Consider the following 16,346-nt stretch of genomic DNA (forward strand, 5'->3'; position numbering starts at 1 on the left):
AAGGGTATGGGGGGTTTTTGTGATTTGTGCTTAGCAAACAGAAGCCAAAATTAAATAAAGGCACTGCCACATACACCAAGGGGATGAACTGGTTGTTTCTTGCCCACACATCCATACACGTAACCTATCTGCAATCACAGCATTTACCCCTCTCAAAAGAGACCAAAGGAAAACTTTTCTTAGAGGGTTTATTTCAAATATTTAACCCTTGTGGTGTGGAAGCTGCAGCTGAGAACCCCACAGGCACCAGAGCAGGTTTAGGCTCCTGAGGCGAGGGCTGGGGTGCAGTCTGGGGAGGCAGGGCAGGTTTCTGAGGGCAGGGGAGGAGGAAGTACACTGGGGGCAGATGCTTCCCCACAGCAGCTCAGCCCCACTACCCCTTCCTGAGGCTGGGGGTGATGGTGCTCTTACACAGAGGGTTCTCTTGGCCCCCAGAGAGCCCTTGATGCAAACAAGTAAGTGTGTAAACCTTAGTTAGCTACTGCAAGCTCTTCTTCCCTGCACTACATCTCACCAGCTCCAGGAACTTGAATTTTGAGCCCATCTCACAGAAAGTAAAGCTTCTTCAGTCCCCAAAACGCAGTGGGAAATATTCATGCTCGATCAGCAGGGGAAACTGCTGAGGGTGGTGAAACAGCAATGAACTTGCAGTGGTTTGGGGTGACGGGGTTGTCCCTGGGTCATGCACATCCTGCTCTGGGTCAGGCTGCTCCCATCACTTTGCCAGGGGAAGCTGTGGACCAACCTTCCTGGGGGCGGTTTTCCCTCTAGGGGTTTGTTCCACCATGGCTGCATGCAGTCCAGCAACTGCTGGTGGCTCCCCAAGCTGCTCTCACCACACAAACTCCAGGGGAAGCTGCCTCCCTGCACCCCTCTGGCTGCAGCCTCATCACCAACCCTTCTTGTTGGTCAGCACACAGCAGGGACTCAGTCATGGAGGTGTTTTCTGCCATTACTCCCTCTTACATCTGCTGGGGGCCTCCATCTGCCAGCAGCACAGCTCCTAGTGGTCAAACCATTCTTGTGCTCCTCTGTCCCTCTGCCCTGATATTTTACTTGGATTTATTCTACCACAATCTCTCTTGTGCCTGGCTAGGGTGTTCCCAGCCTTCACCCGATGCTCTCTTGCAGGATGGGAGATTTCCTCACAGTCAAAAGGTATTCCCTGTCCCATGAGCAGTCCCAGGGGACTCTGCTCATGCTTTACACACAGCTCTAGCAGGATGGGCACCAAGCTGGAAGTCCTGGGAGAGGCCTGAGAGCTACCATAGCTTGGGTCCTCTCCCTTCTCTTCGGGGGCATTTTTTGGGCTGTAGTCTCTTATGCTGTTGCTCTTCTTTGAAGAGGCAGCTGGACTTGTCCCTACCCCAAGTGCTGTGTTATCACTGTGATGCACCAGTCATGTAGCGTGGCACCAGCCTGCTTATGGTACAAGGGGAGGAAGCTGGGAGAGCCCATGAGAAACTTTCACTCTGTGCAGGCAAACCTGCCTACCCAATGCCTGCTCTGCCTGAAACAGCAATGTCTTTACAGAAATACCTCTTCCAGACAGCAAGGAAGTGACGGAAGGGTGTGAAAGTACAGGAATTATTACTATATTTGGACTTCAAAGCATCCCTGTGACACTTCAAGGACTAATGCAGAGGATAACACAATCTTGTGGCAGCTTCACATGGTCAGAAGAAATGACCATGTTTTGTTTCACAGAAAAATGTTATCCTGTGTATGCCAAAGCCTTGTGGTGCCTTGGTGTTCTTGGGGCACAGACCAAGAAATATAAGGCAGAAGTAGGGATGGGAGAGCCTTTCCCCTAGCACCAAGGGAGGGTGTTATTACCCAGTACAGATAAAAATGCATTACTGAAGATGGACAAAGACTTTCAACGGCTGCAGCATTTCCCTGCAGAGCAGAGGCACAGAAAGGTATGGTCACTTACACATGAACTGGCTATATGTAAAACTCACTCTTTGCAGCTCCCTCATACTCCAGATCAGGCTTTGCTGGAGCCTCTCCTAGAGGAGCCAAGACTCCAGATGCCTCCGGAGATGCTCTGAAACTTCTATTGGTAATTGTAGCTTTGAAATGAGGGGATGACACAATATAAATTTCATAAAAACCCCAAGTAGATTATGCAGTCATGAGATTTATCTTCCACACAAAGCTATCTGTACAAGGCAAAAAAGGGACAAGCATTCACAATGATAAAGAATTTTATTCTTAAATTCCTGAGGTTAAAAAAGGGGGGAAAAAAAAGCATCAAGAAAAACATTCCAACACAACCGTTTACATTTCTGTAACTATACAGACACTGGTATACATGATTTTTCCATATCTGGAGCAGTAAGTTTGATGTGAACAGGGCTTGCAATTCTTTGGCAGGTAAGACCAAAAGATGCTTCTGAACAAGTTACAACCTCAGTGATTGAGCACAATTAAAACTATAGTGCAATTTCAGTTTTAGGAAAGAAGTCAGGCTTTTGTAGCTTTGCTATTCTGTAACATGGTGCACTCTTGTGTAATACCTCTTTCATTTTTCATAAAGTAACATTGAGTAATGTTTAGTAAAGGAACACTGTCACTTTCTTGAAGAAACTACATTCTTTCCTTTGCATAAACCTCTTCGTAACAAAAAAATCTTACCCTCCATATCTCTTTACCCTATTCAGCACCCAGAAAAACATCTAATTGCTTATGCTGACCACTCTTTGTCCTATGAATGTGACATCTCCTTCAATTAATTCTATGATCAATTTAAAATATTTTTCACTTTATTGCATTCCTGCAGATAATAAAAAACTCAATTCAACAGATCACCTGAGAACCTATAAATAGATTTTTCAGCATTGCTGGCATAGCTCACATGAACAAGCATTTTATGAATGGAAGAATGAGGTGCTTGAATGAAATAATCTCTTGCACAATGAAATAATCTCTTTCACAAGCCTGCCCTTGTTCAAAGTCCTTTATTGGGTTTCCATGACTCCAGTAATGAACTGTCTGGGACATTTAAACAAAAGGTCTCTACTTATGTCAGGTTCTTTACTGTCTCTGCACAGCCTCTTCCAGCTGTTATGATGGGATTACTGCTCCTGGGAAGCTTCTTTGAACTGCTGCACTCTTGTCCACTTGCAACATTTCCAGCCTGATATTTCATAATTTGAAACTTTTTCTCCTTAAGTACTGTCTTTGGTCAGAAGCAAACATTTTCATCTTTAAACTAGAGGTTCTGACTCCCATTCTTAGTCCTCTTTCAGAGGGAGACAAAAAAGGCCACAAAATTACTATCAAATGGCAGGAAAACCTGAGGAAAAGAGGCCATAAAGACTCAAATGCTAAACGAGAGTAATCCAGTGGATTTACTCTCCTTCTCCCAAACATAGGCTTTAGCCAGTCTCAGGACTGTCTACATGAGAGACCTCCAGGGAAACATCTGCCTTACTACATGGAGACAATTATTTTAAGAGCTACATGAACAGGGGCTTATAAATATATGTCACAGGATAAAAAAATGTCAAGACGTGGATGTGGAGAGGAAACCAAGAAGCAAGGCTGTGAAATTATTTTTAGTAGAGAGACTTCAAATATTTTTTTACAGAGATGTCATATTTTGGCTGAAGATACTTGACAGTGTCCCTTTACTTTACATTTGGCATTTTAAGAAAGATATCCCAGTAAAATTAGTATTCTAAGTAAACAACAGCAAAATGTTTTTAAAAACCACACCTAAAAGCTTAAGAGAAAAATGCAGCAGACTTCAGTAACAGCTCAGTGAAACTGCATAGCATATGGTACATAGTACTTCATTTTTAAGCAATAAATAATCTCTTCTTGCCTAATTAAATATAAAACATAGCTTCAAGACTGTAATATGCTGTAATTCATTAATGGATCTGTGCCATTTATTGCTTTTTATTGCCCACATCAGTCTCTCTTCCATCTCATTTTCATGCACACAACCAGGTCAGGGCTAAACTGCACTGCAGCCTTCAGGAGCTTGCACCTTCCACTGACCACTGCCTGGCAGAGGGTTGGGAGCACACCACCACCAAGGGGCAAAAGGCCACTGAAGGCAAGGGAATGCTATTGATGAGCCAGAGACCTAAATCCTAGGTGCTCCATGAAAAGTAGTCATTCTTTCACAATTTTTTTTTTTTAATATAAAATTATATAATATTATATATAATATTATATAACAGTATTATATGCTGTTAACAACTGGAGCAATTGATGATGATGAGAATGATGAGAAACCTTTAGCTTTAACTGCAATTATTTTCTTTTCTATGATCATAAATTTCCCTCCGCCTCAGCTGCTCCTATGTAAATGTCCAACACTTGGTTTGTGATCTCCACCTTTAAAACAACCTATCTTTTGGGGTGGGAGATTGCTTATGGGTATTGGACTGGACCAGCAAAACATAAACACCAGCTGGCCTCTCCTGACCACCTTCCCTAGATGAGCTCATTCCTCAATTCCCTCTCCTTGCTTTTACATTTACAAGTTTGCCCCTTTCCTCTCCCCAAACCATTTGCTTCAGTTTATGCTTGCCCTTTTTCTTCTTTCCCCTCATGCTTTATTTTCTGTCTCCCACCAGGACCCCTGTATGCCAGCTACAGCTTCCACCAAGTCTCTACAGGGTTCCTCATAGGTTGTGCTGGTCTTCTACCAACTGCTGCACTAAAACCCTCCAGGTCTGAGGTTTCCTTGGGAGAACAGTAACATGAGAAATCAGACACACTTAAATTGTAAGGAGGGCTGGTTGGGAGAAAGAGCTTTTCTTCTTCCTCCTGCCAAATGTTTTGCCATTCTATTGGAAGACAAGGGTTTTTTTAATACAGAAAAATCCACTTTTGGGTGTTTTGCCAAAAGGTGAAATTCTGTACAGAAAGCAGATGGTTTGCATAGAAATGTTGTAAAACTGAGAACCCAGTCTTTTTTTAAAAGGCAGTGTTAAGAGCCCCCCAAATCTGAGACAGAAAGTTAGCAGCTGGATTGGGCAACTGCAAGGCTTAGGAAAGGGACAAAATAAACTAACACCACTGGGTGGAGAGCTCACCAGGCCTGGATATGCATTCCATTTTGGATTGACATTTTGAGACCAGTTCAAACATTATTGCTGCCTTCCACATGGTCTAGACAGAGAGATGCTGGTGATCTTAGAAACTGTGCTTTCCTGTGAATGCTGATGACTAAGGTGCTAAGGCAGGAAAAAGGAAGGCTCCTCTTCCCAATATGACCCAGTGAGCAGTACTTTATTCCACAGGGGATGTTCTGTGTTCTGCCACTGGTGCTTACCATAGGAACTGGGTTCCATGGGCCAACATACAGAGCATGGTGAGCCAAAGTAAAGGAATTGCTGCTTCGTATTTATTATTTTGTAACTGGTATTCAGTGCCACAGCATTGGAAAAAGCCTGTTAAGACTTACCAATTCTTAGCCCAAAATGTATAAAACTCCTATGGTTTACTGCTTATAAAACTTGGAAAAGATAAAAAATTGTAGATGGATTACAATATTTGACTGTGAAGACTGAAGTATTGCATAATTGCTGCTCTGACTGTAAAAGCAGTACAGCAGAACAGAGATGATTATGTTTACACCTCAGTGAAGAGGTCAAAAATAGGCATCTTTCTTTAAATTTCCTTTTGAAGGATATTTTTGGAAGAAAAATAGCTCAATTTTCAGCAGAGAATTTCAGTTTGCATTTAGACACCCCCACACTTATTTTTCTCCCCACTGAAAAAAATTGGTTATTATTGACCTGTTAAACCAAACAACATGGCTTTTCAGCAATCTGTACACAGTACAGAACCATTAGTGTTCCTGAAAAGGCTTCCGTTTTTAGTGTACACATCTCCTCTTAAGTGCATTAGAACTATTGCATAGTTTCAAAGTCTTCAAACACAGTGGTAATCAGAATGCTTACATGTGTACATAAATAACAGCATCTCTTAAAAATTTAATTAAAAATACACAGTATAGTAAAGGCTATGGAAAATCACTTCCATCATAGATGACAGGTCGCTCAACAGCCAAGTGATAAAACACTCTTTTTGAGATAAACCTGTCAAGGAAAGAAAGAGAGCAAAAAGATCATGTTAGCTGAAGCCAATAACAGAGGAAGCCTTAAAAGTGTATTCAGTCTTTCAGTTTACACTTGGGCAAAAAATTCACTGTTTTCAAAAAGAAGTATGCCTGTGCAAGGGCCATCAGGTTTGTTGTAAAAAAGATGACAATCCTGACTAAACTGTCTTGGAATGAGTCATGAATGACTTGCTTACTTCTGTTAACCCTCCCAGAGGTTCAGAAAGAAGAATGGAATTCTGCTGTAGGGGTAGGAAAAAAAAAAAAAAACCCAAACAAGAACCAAAACTCAATCTTAAACACCTCTTGGCAAGCAAGGAAAAATTTCTTATACTTACTTCTGAATGTCAGAATAATGGTACATCTGATCAGTTCCAGTCTGTAAAACCAAGCTCATTTCACCTTTTATGCCTGGCTAAGACCTACCTAGAGAATGTGTTGTCAAATATCAGGGTGTAGATTCCAGCATTTCTGACTTTCACCTGTCCTCTGATAGTTTCCTTATGAGAGTTGCAGCGAGTCATAGGGATAAGAACCTGGAATTCAATACAAATCAAAATTAAGTTTACTATTTGCCCTATAAATTGGCATTTTCTTTCAGAAAATCTTGATTTCAGCCACCTCGAAACTCCCGAAGTGCATCTATGCCTGCAAAACTAATTACTTTAACTGATTAGCATTAAAAACCACCCAAACTAAAATCTCATAGTGAGACATCTGTTTTTCTTTGATTATATCTTTGCAACACTAACCTATAACTATTCATCTCTGCTTTAGAGACAGAATCAAATTCTGAACCTTTAGATGTTAACCTAAGAAACTTTAGCAAGTGGTACATTAAATCCATGTATCCAGGAGCAGGATTTAGCTAAATATATCTTTTAATATATGTTTTTATACTTCCTGCGTTATAAAATAAGCTTTCTTAGCAAATCTTAATTGTTTATTTGAGCTTACAGCAAAAGTGTGTGTATCTGTGGTTCTATGTGTGTGTTGCTGTAAACCCCTAGCACAGCTGTCAGAAGAGCAGCTGACATAGATTAAGGATGACCCTATAAAACACTAAGTTTTACCAAAGAAATACATCAAGACAAAAGCAGCATTCACACTTCATTCAGCTTTTAGATTAAGAAAAAGAAATGTTTTACATGGACTTAATAACTGTGCAGTAAATTAACACAAGCTATATAAATGCCTTACACAGACATAGAGTTCACCCTACCACGGCGGATTAAACCAACAGCTGCCTTGTCTTCAGCAAAACTTTGCAATTAGTTGAGTAAAACAGTTTTATTTAATCTCTAATCTTCATGAAATATGGACAGCACATATAAAACCAGGTACGTTGGGCACTGGCAAAGAGATTTTGCACACTGTCAAGGCACTTAATTATATCCTTCATTGTAAGAAATGTAGGCAAACCAAAAAATTTGTCTGTTTTCCTGTGGCTTCTGCTCAAGAGCCTAGAAAAGCCAGCCTTAAAGATTTTACTAACTAAGTGAAAATGAGAAAAAAAAATTTACAGACTTGGATGTTTAATTTTGCTTAATAATACTGGGTGAATTTCTGTTGCCACCAATGGAAGCTACAGGGACTTTTCAACTCAACTTTTGCAGGCAACATTAAAGATGTAGCTTTGCCTTTAGCAGAACTGCAGCTTAACTGGAGAAACAAATCATGAATGCAATAGCAACTGGCATTCTGGTGAAAGACCTCCTAGCAATACTTGTCAATTCCTGTAGGCTGGATGAGTGTAGAGCACTACAGCCTCTAAAGTAGCAGGGAGACAAAGGCCTTACTTTGCACTGATCCAGCGGCGTGTCTTCAGACTCCTGGTAGACAACGCTGAAGGATATGCTTTTGGGGTCTGATGAGAAGATCCAGCTAATTGTTAGTCCCATCTCTGTAACAGTGATGGGAATGACACTGTAGGTGCTGGATTTGATAAACAGCTCTTTGTTGCTTTCTCCAAAATTCATGATCTCTTCTACTGTAAGGGGTAATTTCATCCTGTGAGGGAGAAATATACAAGTACTTGAAGAGATCCAATCCACTTACTCAGACAAAGCCACTAATCAATGATTTTTACTTTCCATCTGTTTCAAGTAGACTCCACAGAATATTTGGGACAGGTCCACAAGATGCATGAAAATTCAGACTCAGATGAAGGTAAGAACTACAAAAAAGTTGACTGATATTAAGAACCTTCACTGCTCTGGCAGGATTGGATTTTGTTCACTTATTTATTTCATTTCAATTAAAGAAAACCAGTTCTGGAATCAAGCTTTTTAGAGTTACTACAAATAAGAAAGGAGTGCTGCCCTCTACTGTTCTTTTTAAACAAAAAGTAAGTTCCCTGGTTTATTCACCTTCCTAGGTGAATATAAAAATTTGCACAGGAAACAGGAGGGATCAGGAGTAAAGCAGGGAGAGGTGGATGGAATGTGAACAGCAGCTCTGTTCTGAAGCACTTAATGCTACATCTGGGTCTGTTTTACCCAACCATGCTGGAAAAAAAACCTAACTCAAAATATTTCAAGTTAAAAAGGAAATTCTTAGCATCTAGATGATGCAGAGCCCTACAGCTTTAGATGAGCTGACTTCATTCTGGTATCTATTTAAAAATGTGAACAGTGAGGCCCTGAAGCAGGAGAACACTGGTTACTTTCTTCAGAGGAAACCTGTAATTTCTAAGATCTGTGGGATCTCACCTACATTACCCTAACTAAAACTAATCTTATCTGTAACTCTTCAGGCCAAACAAACTGTTTGCAGATCAATGAGATCAGAGTAAACCACAGTCCTGTCGTGTCTCATGTGACCTCTGATTTTAATAAACAATATCATTCTTGGTTCGGCCTTACAGACCAGCTATGATTCTAGTTACTGCTTTATTTACCTTGATCTCTGAATAGCAGCAATGAAGTTGAAACATGGACTGATTTATCTCCTTGCAGTCAGAAGTTTAAAACCTTTCCCATGACTAAGGCAAAATTTCAAAGCTAGGTTTAAGGGGACAGTGAGCAAAGGTGAATTTCTCTAAGATATGTGCATTTCCACATACTGGATTCCCTTCTTGGCTGTGCAAGTGACATGATGTATCACTACTGCATGTAACTAGGAATTCCAGAGCACACATGCAGAGAATTATGCACACACAGTACACACAGAACTTGAGCTGAGGCTTAGATGAACATTTTATGCTATGGCATGTATCAACCAGAGTAGGCAAAACACATTCTGGGAAGCCACCAATAAATAACAGATATATGCTCCAAAGGGCCACGAATTCCCTCCCTTTGGCAAAGGTCAATTAGAGCTGCAATCCCTGACTTGCCCTTGCAATTTCTTTTAGAATTGCCAGAATTGCACAGCCTTCTTTCTAAACCCCCTTCATATTGACAGTGATTCCTGCAGTAAAAATAGGGAATAGAAGGAAAAGCATAGGCCCACATAACATGAGAAAACATTTCCTATCTGCACTGAAGTTTTCTAGGACTGAAGAGAGAAGATCTGGCTCATTGCTGCTGCTCTGCATGGTTGAGTTACATCTTCTCATCCTCAGACCAAATTCTACTGTGGGACACAAGTGGGCAGCTCTTCCAGGAGCCTGCAAGGCTTGCACTCACATAGCTAGTATCTGAGCTCAGCCTTTAAGCTTTCACCTATAGCAATGAAATTGTTCTGCTTACATAATTTCTCCTGACTTCAACAAGCATATCTCAGCATCTTGAGCAACTTGCCAGTCTTCAGATTCATCGAAGGTTGAAGAATTACATGTGCTGTTTCTAGAACAAGAAAAAGAAGGAAAATCATGACTCTCTGAGTAGAATGTGATCAAATGCGATCTGCATGCTGATGCCTTCCTAAAATAGAAGTGTTATGACCTGCTATCCACTCCTTACCTCAAAAAAGGTGTATGCTCTCGGTGAATACCAGGTATGAATTACAGGGCTGGACACAGAGAGAAGGATGAGTTTGAGAGTCAGGAAACAAACACTGATAGTTTCCATGTAAGTTAGAGCTTCTCTGACTGTTTCTTGTTTTGTCTCTCTGCATTCCAGCAGTTTGAGACAATTAAGCTCTTGTTCCCATAAAACAGGGAACCAGCTGGTAGGTTCCTTCCAGAAACCAATGGTATCTAATAAAATGTAATACCATATATGCTTCTGAACCACTAAGTGCAGTAATGCCCCAAGAGAGCATAATTGCCACACTTGCTGTGACCAGTTCTCAAAACCAATGCCTAGTTTAGCATTTTATTTTAATCCAATGGGATATTGCTCTACATGCAGCACTGCTGAGCAGAAGAAAATATCTCCTTCAGGTAGTCACAAGCAGCAACTGAATATACTGTGTCAACACATGCAATTACATGTCAGTTTAGTGCAGTGACATTATTGTTTGGAAACAGGATGAATTTACTGTTCTGACTGCAAACTAAACCACACCCACTGTCTATACACTTAATGAACTGTTATCCCAATATTCTGTTCTTTTATTCTTGCAGCCTCTTGAATAACTTTTGACTTCTTCAGAGTCACACCTCTACTGTTAATACCCTAAAGAGAGAGCTGGGATGTGCATGGGAGACTCAAAGCAGTAATTAAGTGCCAAAACCTGAGCTGTAACCAGACACTAGGAATGTAGGAATGAAGTACTTAGTATGTGTTGGTCCATAAAGTCAGTACAACATCTGTACAAATACTTATTGATAGAAATAATTTCATTGTTAACTATCTTTATACAACCAGATAAGGAAACTGATTCTGAAAAAATAAAACAAGCAAAAACCAAAAAAATAGAAAACTAAACTACAGTTTGTAAACCTACACATATATTTTGCTTGCACAGTGGGAACAGCAACCGGCTTCATGCTGCAATCCAGGTAAGTCTCCCATCCCACCACATTAGCTACGCAGCTTTAACTTCACAGCCTTGAATTCATGCAGAGCAAGAGAACTACACAATGACAGGCCTTCCAGGAGTGTCAAACTCCATGATTTACTACACAATGCCACTAGAGTTGTTAATTTAATCCATTAATTTCACCTTTCATTTGGAAACCTGAAATGTATATTAAATCCCAGGACCAATATATGCTCCATGTTCTCATCTAACACACAATATTCTTTATTCCTGCTGCTGCAACCAAGTACATGTTTAGGTGTTAGCTTGTCACTTAGCTGTTCTATCCAATACATTCACCACATATCTAAGGCTATGGGAATGCTAAGTCTCCTAATTTGTGCATTAAACCAAAGTGTCTTATAATCACAAAGAAAATTCTCCTTTTCTTTATGATATCTCATTGAGTCTAACAGTTTAAACTAAGGTCTGGTATGCTATAATATAAGAAACAGCACCATGATTAAACTGGAGCATTTTATTCCTTACAGGAGAATTTATTCTTGCATGACTGATTCACCCTCTGTGTCAACACTAAAGATGTTCCTGCAGCTTGCCAGGTTCTGAATATGCACCCTCTGGTATATCTATTTAAACAGTCTGTATTGTTTCCCTTCTTTTTCTTTTTAAAAGTGAAATGAAGTGAGGCTAAAAGCAGAAAGAACTGAAACATGGAAAAGACACTACAGCAAGAAGAGAACAGCTCTGATTCAGCAAAGCCTCAAGACACAGATAGTTGGAAGCTAATAGAGCATTTTGAAGAATTATTGCTTCATGTTTGTCTTGTTCTTATGCACTTCCTCAGGCACCTGCTGTTAGTTCCCATCCCTAAGGTGCATGGTCTGGTCTGATGTGCATACATGGAAAGCATTTCTTACAAATGATGCTAAAAATACTGTGGCCAACATCATAAATGGCTTGGGGAATTAAAAGTTAGAAGTCACTTCTAGAATTAAAACCTGAAAAAAGCTGGTTCAAATCTGCACTTGGCAATTTTCTGTTTCATAAACGCCTGAGCAGCTGTAGCTATGTGTCTGAGGTGTCTTTATGTGGCTGAGCAGTGAAATCCCAGAAGCCATCTGCCTGTCAGCAGTGCAATGATTTCTGGAGAGAACTTCTGTCATCCAGTTGCGAGTCTTACCGAATTGTGTGAAAGGCAGAAACCTGAAACGGAGACTGGAGGCTGTACAGAGCCCCTAACAGCTGCTTAGCCCAGCAAACACATCTGAAAATGCAAAGAAACAATCAAAGGCATTATGCTGAAGTGCACCAATGATTCCCTGGGCCTGCTGTTATCTAGCAGGTCAGACCCACCCCAGGTACCCTAACTTAGTTATTAGCCTTCCTCTTTAACCAACAAAGGGCAGAAAAAATAGAAAGAGGGCAGAAAAAATAGAGGACAGTAAAGAATTGGAAGGAAGGATACCACAGACAGCCCTTGACATGGGCAAGAAAAGAGGCATGATTTGGGATGGAGCAAGGGGAATACAGAGCTCACTGAGTTTTTAAGACGCAAGACGGTTTTTTGCATGAAGGTGTATTGGTGGGAAAGGGATGGAAGTGTTAAGGGCGAACTCTGGCATACATTGAGATGGGAAAAACATCTCACAGACAACTGCAAAACTACACAAAAAAAAGATGGATGAACTTGAAGATCCATCATTAGGTGCTATGGATGAGCAGCTTACTGCTATAAAGGAAATCCCAGCTATTTCTCAAAAAAGTATGCATAACTTAGCTATGCTACATCCTATATGAAACAAAGAAAAAACAACCAACAAACAATACAAAAGGACTCCCCAGCCTTAAAACTGGTCACACTCTATCTTCAAGACAAGAGACAACACAGAGAAAGCAAGCTAGGGAAACAATCATGACAAAGGACTATTTCTGTGCTGCAGAGGACAATGCGCAATTTTTTAATTTTTTTTTTTTTATTGTGATAGGGATGAGGTTTGGCAAAGGCTTTGAGATGAAGACAGCTTTCAAACATTGCATTTGCAAAATGTTCAGAACAAGCAGTTAGGGATTACCAGAGTGCTTTCAAATCCCCTTTCCAGCAGGAGGCAGCAAACAGATGACTGGAAATCAACACTAAAAACACTGACAAGCTGCTGCCAGTATAGCCCAAATACTGTAGCCTGTAGGTCACTAAGGCTACAACCACCTCTGTGGGTAACACTAGTTAAGATACCTTTGAATTTTCTTTTCACACAGTTCTTTAGAGGCTATTAAGGGAAACTGAGGAAGAATTATAGAAGAGCTATAGCAGAAAAAGTTTCTGGCCTGAGTTTACACCAGTATCCACCAGGAGCCCCTGGTCCTTTCAGCAGAGCTGCTGCCTAGCCCTCCCTGCCCAGCCTGCACCTCCACAGAGGCTGCTCCATCCCTGAGCCTGCAGGTTCCCTGCAGCCAGGGTGGTTTCTGCACCCAAGGTCCTTCACAGCTTTACAATCAAATGTTCTTCAGAATGACCCATCCAGGAGAACCAGCTAATCTCTCAGCCTGCTCCCTATAGGGGATAAATTCACACAACCCATGTTACCACACAGCTTAGCCACTGCTGTGTCATCATCATACCTTATTCTGCATCTGAAAATAACTGATAAAAGCAGGTGGTTATCACAACCTATTGCTCCCCTGTTTGACAAGAATAGTTTGTGAATATTTAGCACCTTGCTCCCAGTTTATTTCTTAGAGGCAGAGAAATTGCTATCATATGCAATGAAGCACAAGTGAGAACTCAGTTTTTAAAGAGCATTACACAGACTTAAATTTCTTGTGTCAGTAGTGTTCTTTCAATAAATGATGCTGCAGAAATAAGTCAAATTTGGTGCTGTTTTTTTTATACCCATTTGCAGGTATCAAACTCAAGTAGTCAGAGATGCAAGCTCACTGCACTACAAGTCAGAGTCCCAGAAGCACTCCAGCTAAGGTAGCACAGGTTGCTGCAGGGATCTGCCTGCGTGGGCTCATTTCTCTCAATAGTGTTTCCCTCTCTTGCAGACAAAAGGGACACTCGAACTGCTGTACATTAGAACTCACTGGGTGAGGCCCTTCAGCCAATTTTAGGTATTCAGAGGTGAGTTCTCCTAATCTTATGCTGAGTAATATCTTGTAGTAGGATTAATCTCACAGAAACATGATTTTGTAGCTCAAGAGAGAGGGCACTTAGCTTTTGGGCTAAATCTTTAAAAAGCCAATAAACCTATCTCACAAAAGATTTAATTTACCAGGTAAACAGCTTGCAAAGATGACTAGTTTTAGGGCTGTTACTTTCATGTGCTGGCAACAGCCCTGATTGCAAGGCTGTTGAGTTAAGGAGAGGCTTAAGGAGTTAAGCCTCTCCTTAACTTGGAGAGCTGACATTGCAAAACCCCATCGACACTTGAGAGGGAGTGTGATGGAAGGGGCTGACAGAGAATTGGTCACTCCTCCCTCTGAGAGCAATACAAATGTAGTACATTAATGAAAATCCTCTGTGATTCAGTAAATCACTTGAAATGGGGAAAGGAAGAAGTGCTGCCATCTGATGATGTGACTGACATCTAAAGAACAAGATGAGGCTTAACTGAACCACAAATTCTGAAGTACTCATTAAGACTCAAACTCTACCTTTTGGGACAGGTCCAACCCAAGCCAAACAACTCTGATGTCAGAGCCTGCGACCTGAGACTAAATTTGGTAAATCTGGCAAAACAAATTCTATTTCTCCCATGGGTTTCCCCAGAAACCCTCAGTCCAAGCACTGAATCACTGATGTATTAGAAAGCTTAATCCTTATACTGTTTTCAGAAGCCTCTTTGTAATTGAGTATGCTTTTGAGTCTCCATCAGTATAAATCTGGTAACAGATGATGTATTCAAATCCACCAGCTGTTGTGTTTGGGTCTTGACTGCCAGGACAATCCTCTTCAGCAAATAAATAGATTTGTTTTTGTCTGTCATGGATGCTTTACTACAACTCTTATCTGTTTGCACTTAGGATTTTGTCTGTCTCCTGGATGCATTAGGATTTAATTATTTGCTGAGTAAAAAAATCTCAATATGTCTCCTTCTAGGCTGCCTTTAAAAAGAAGGCAACATGGCAACTACAGATGCTGCTAGCTTTCATTATAACTTCTCCATCACTGATCCCTATGGAAAAAAAAAAATGAGAATTTTCATATTAATAAGAGTCTTCTTGCCACATATGTATTTTGTTGTTGTCATCCTTGGCCTAGCCAGAAATGCACTGGGCTTTGTCATACTAAGCTGCTACGTGAAACTAAAGATTCTGGCAGAAACAGACAGTAGTTCTGCTGAATGTGGCTATAGCTAACTGGGTTTTTCTTTGGATGCTGCCACTCTGGGCATACTCTGCTGCTCAGAAGTGGACTTCAGGCACTGTGGCATGTCACATTATATGGGGCTTATATACACTTCAATGTTTTAACTCTAATGTCTATCACCTTTGACCAGCTTATTTGCTGTTACTTTTGCCACCAAAGCCCATGTGTCAAACCAAACGAATGACACAAAGCAAATTCATCACTGTCTTGATCTGGGTGATCTCACGAGCATTTGCTGCACCATACTTTGTTTTTCAGGAAGTGTTAATTTTGATAAGACAATATGTCAGGAAGAATACCCAAACTATCACACAGAACTGGTTCTTGAAGTGATCCAAGTGACTCTTGCTTATTTTATTCCCATGCTAGCCCTGATCATCTGCTACTCCTTAATTATTAAAACTGTACTGTATGCTAAAAGTCTTCAAAAGAACAGATCTATAAAAATATTTCCTATAGTTGTGCTGTGTATTCTTACCCAAATATTCATGGCAAGAGATGTTCCTGTCCCCTCTCCTTCCTGGCTGGTTCTGCAATGGGCAGGGAATGCTTCAGACCACATTCACTTCCCCCTTTCAGCTACACCACACCCTGCCCAGCCACTTAGGTCAGCAAAGAGTGTTACAAGTTATCAAGAAAAAGAAAATAATCCAAAGCAAAACAACCACTGTGCAAATAAGCTGAGATGTTCGTTCTACCACTACCAAGGTGTGAGTAAACTGTTCCTGTATCAGACTAGTGGCAACTTTGGGGTTTTTTCACTCTTCTGCTGTCTATAATCTTGATTTTGCTGCCGCAACATTTATTGCAGGCATGTTATGGCTACAACACATAAAAATGGAAACAGAGTGAACACAGTGCACTTGTTTTATCCTGGGGCCCTTTGTTTTAGAACACAATATGTAAATGTGAATGCTTTAGAAATAAGAGTTTAAAAATACAGCACTTCAAAAAAAAAACCCATGAGCCTTGAAGTAGCAGGATGTATCACAATTTCACAATTAATCTCAGCTTCTCACATTT

The 16,346-nt window shown here is 40.7% G+C and overlaps 1 protein-coding gene across 7 annotated transcripts in view; it reads right to left on the bottom strand.

Moving 5' to 3' along the window:
* Nucleotides 1-2,192: 2,192 nt before the first annotated feature.
* Nucleotides 2,193-16,346, bottom strand: part of FYCO1 (FYVE and coiled-coil domain autophagy adaptor 1) — a 43,335-nt gene continuing 29,181 nt past the window's right edge. For 4 of the 7 annotated variants that reach the window (XM_056483410.1, XM_056483403.1, XM_056483405.1 and 1 more), the window contains 5 exons: nucleotides 12,135-12,218; nucleotides 9,778-9,873; nucleotides 7,885-8,095; nucleotides 6,512-6,621; nucleotides 2,193-6,065 (listed from right to left, as the gene is read on the bottom strand). In XM_056483410.1, the coding sequence (XP_056339385.1) occupies nucleotides 5,990-6,065; nucleotides 6,512-6,621; nucleotides 7,885-8,095; nucleotides 9,778-9,873; nucleotides 12,135-12,218 (577 nt within the window). In that variant the 3' untranslated portion in view covers nucleotides 2,193-5,989. The remainder of the gene's footprint in view (nucleotides 6,066-6,511; nucleotides 6,622-7,884; nucleotides 8,096-9,777; nucleotides 9,874-12,134; nucleotides 12,219-16,346) is intronic. The other 3 variants (XM_056483408.1, XM_056483406.1, XM_056483409.1) reach the window with 2 other exon arrangements.

This window comes from Oenanthe melanoleuca, chromosome 2 (genome assembly GCF_029582105.1).
Source record: "Oenanthe melanoleuca isolate GR-GAL-2019-014 chromosome 2, OMel1.0, whole genome shotgun sequence".
NCBI classification, from domain to species: Eukaryota; Metazoa; Chordata; class Aves; order Passeriformes; family Muscicapidae; genus Oenanthe; species Oenanthe melanoleuca.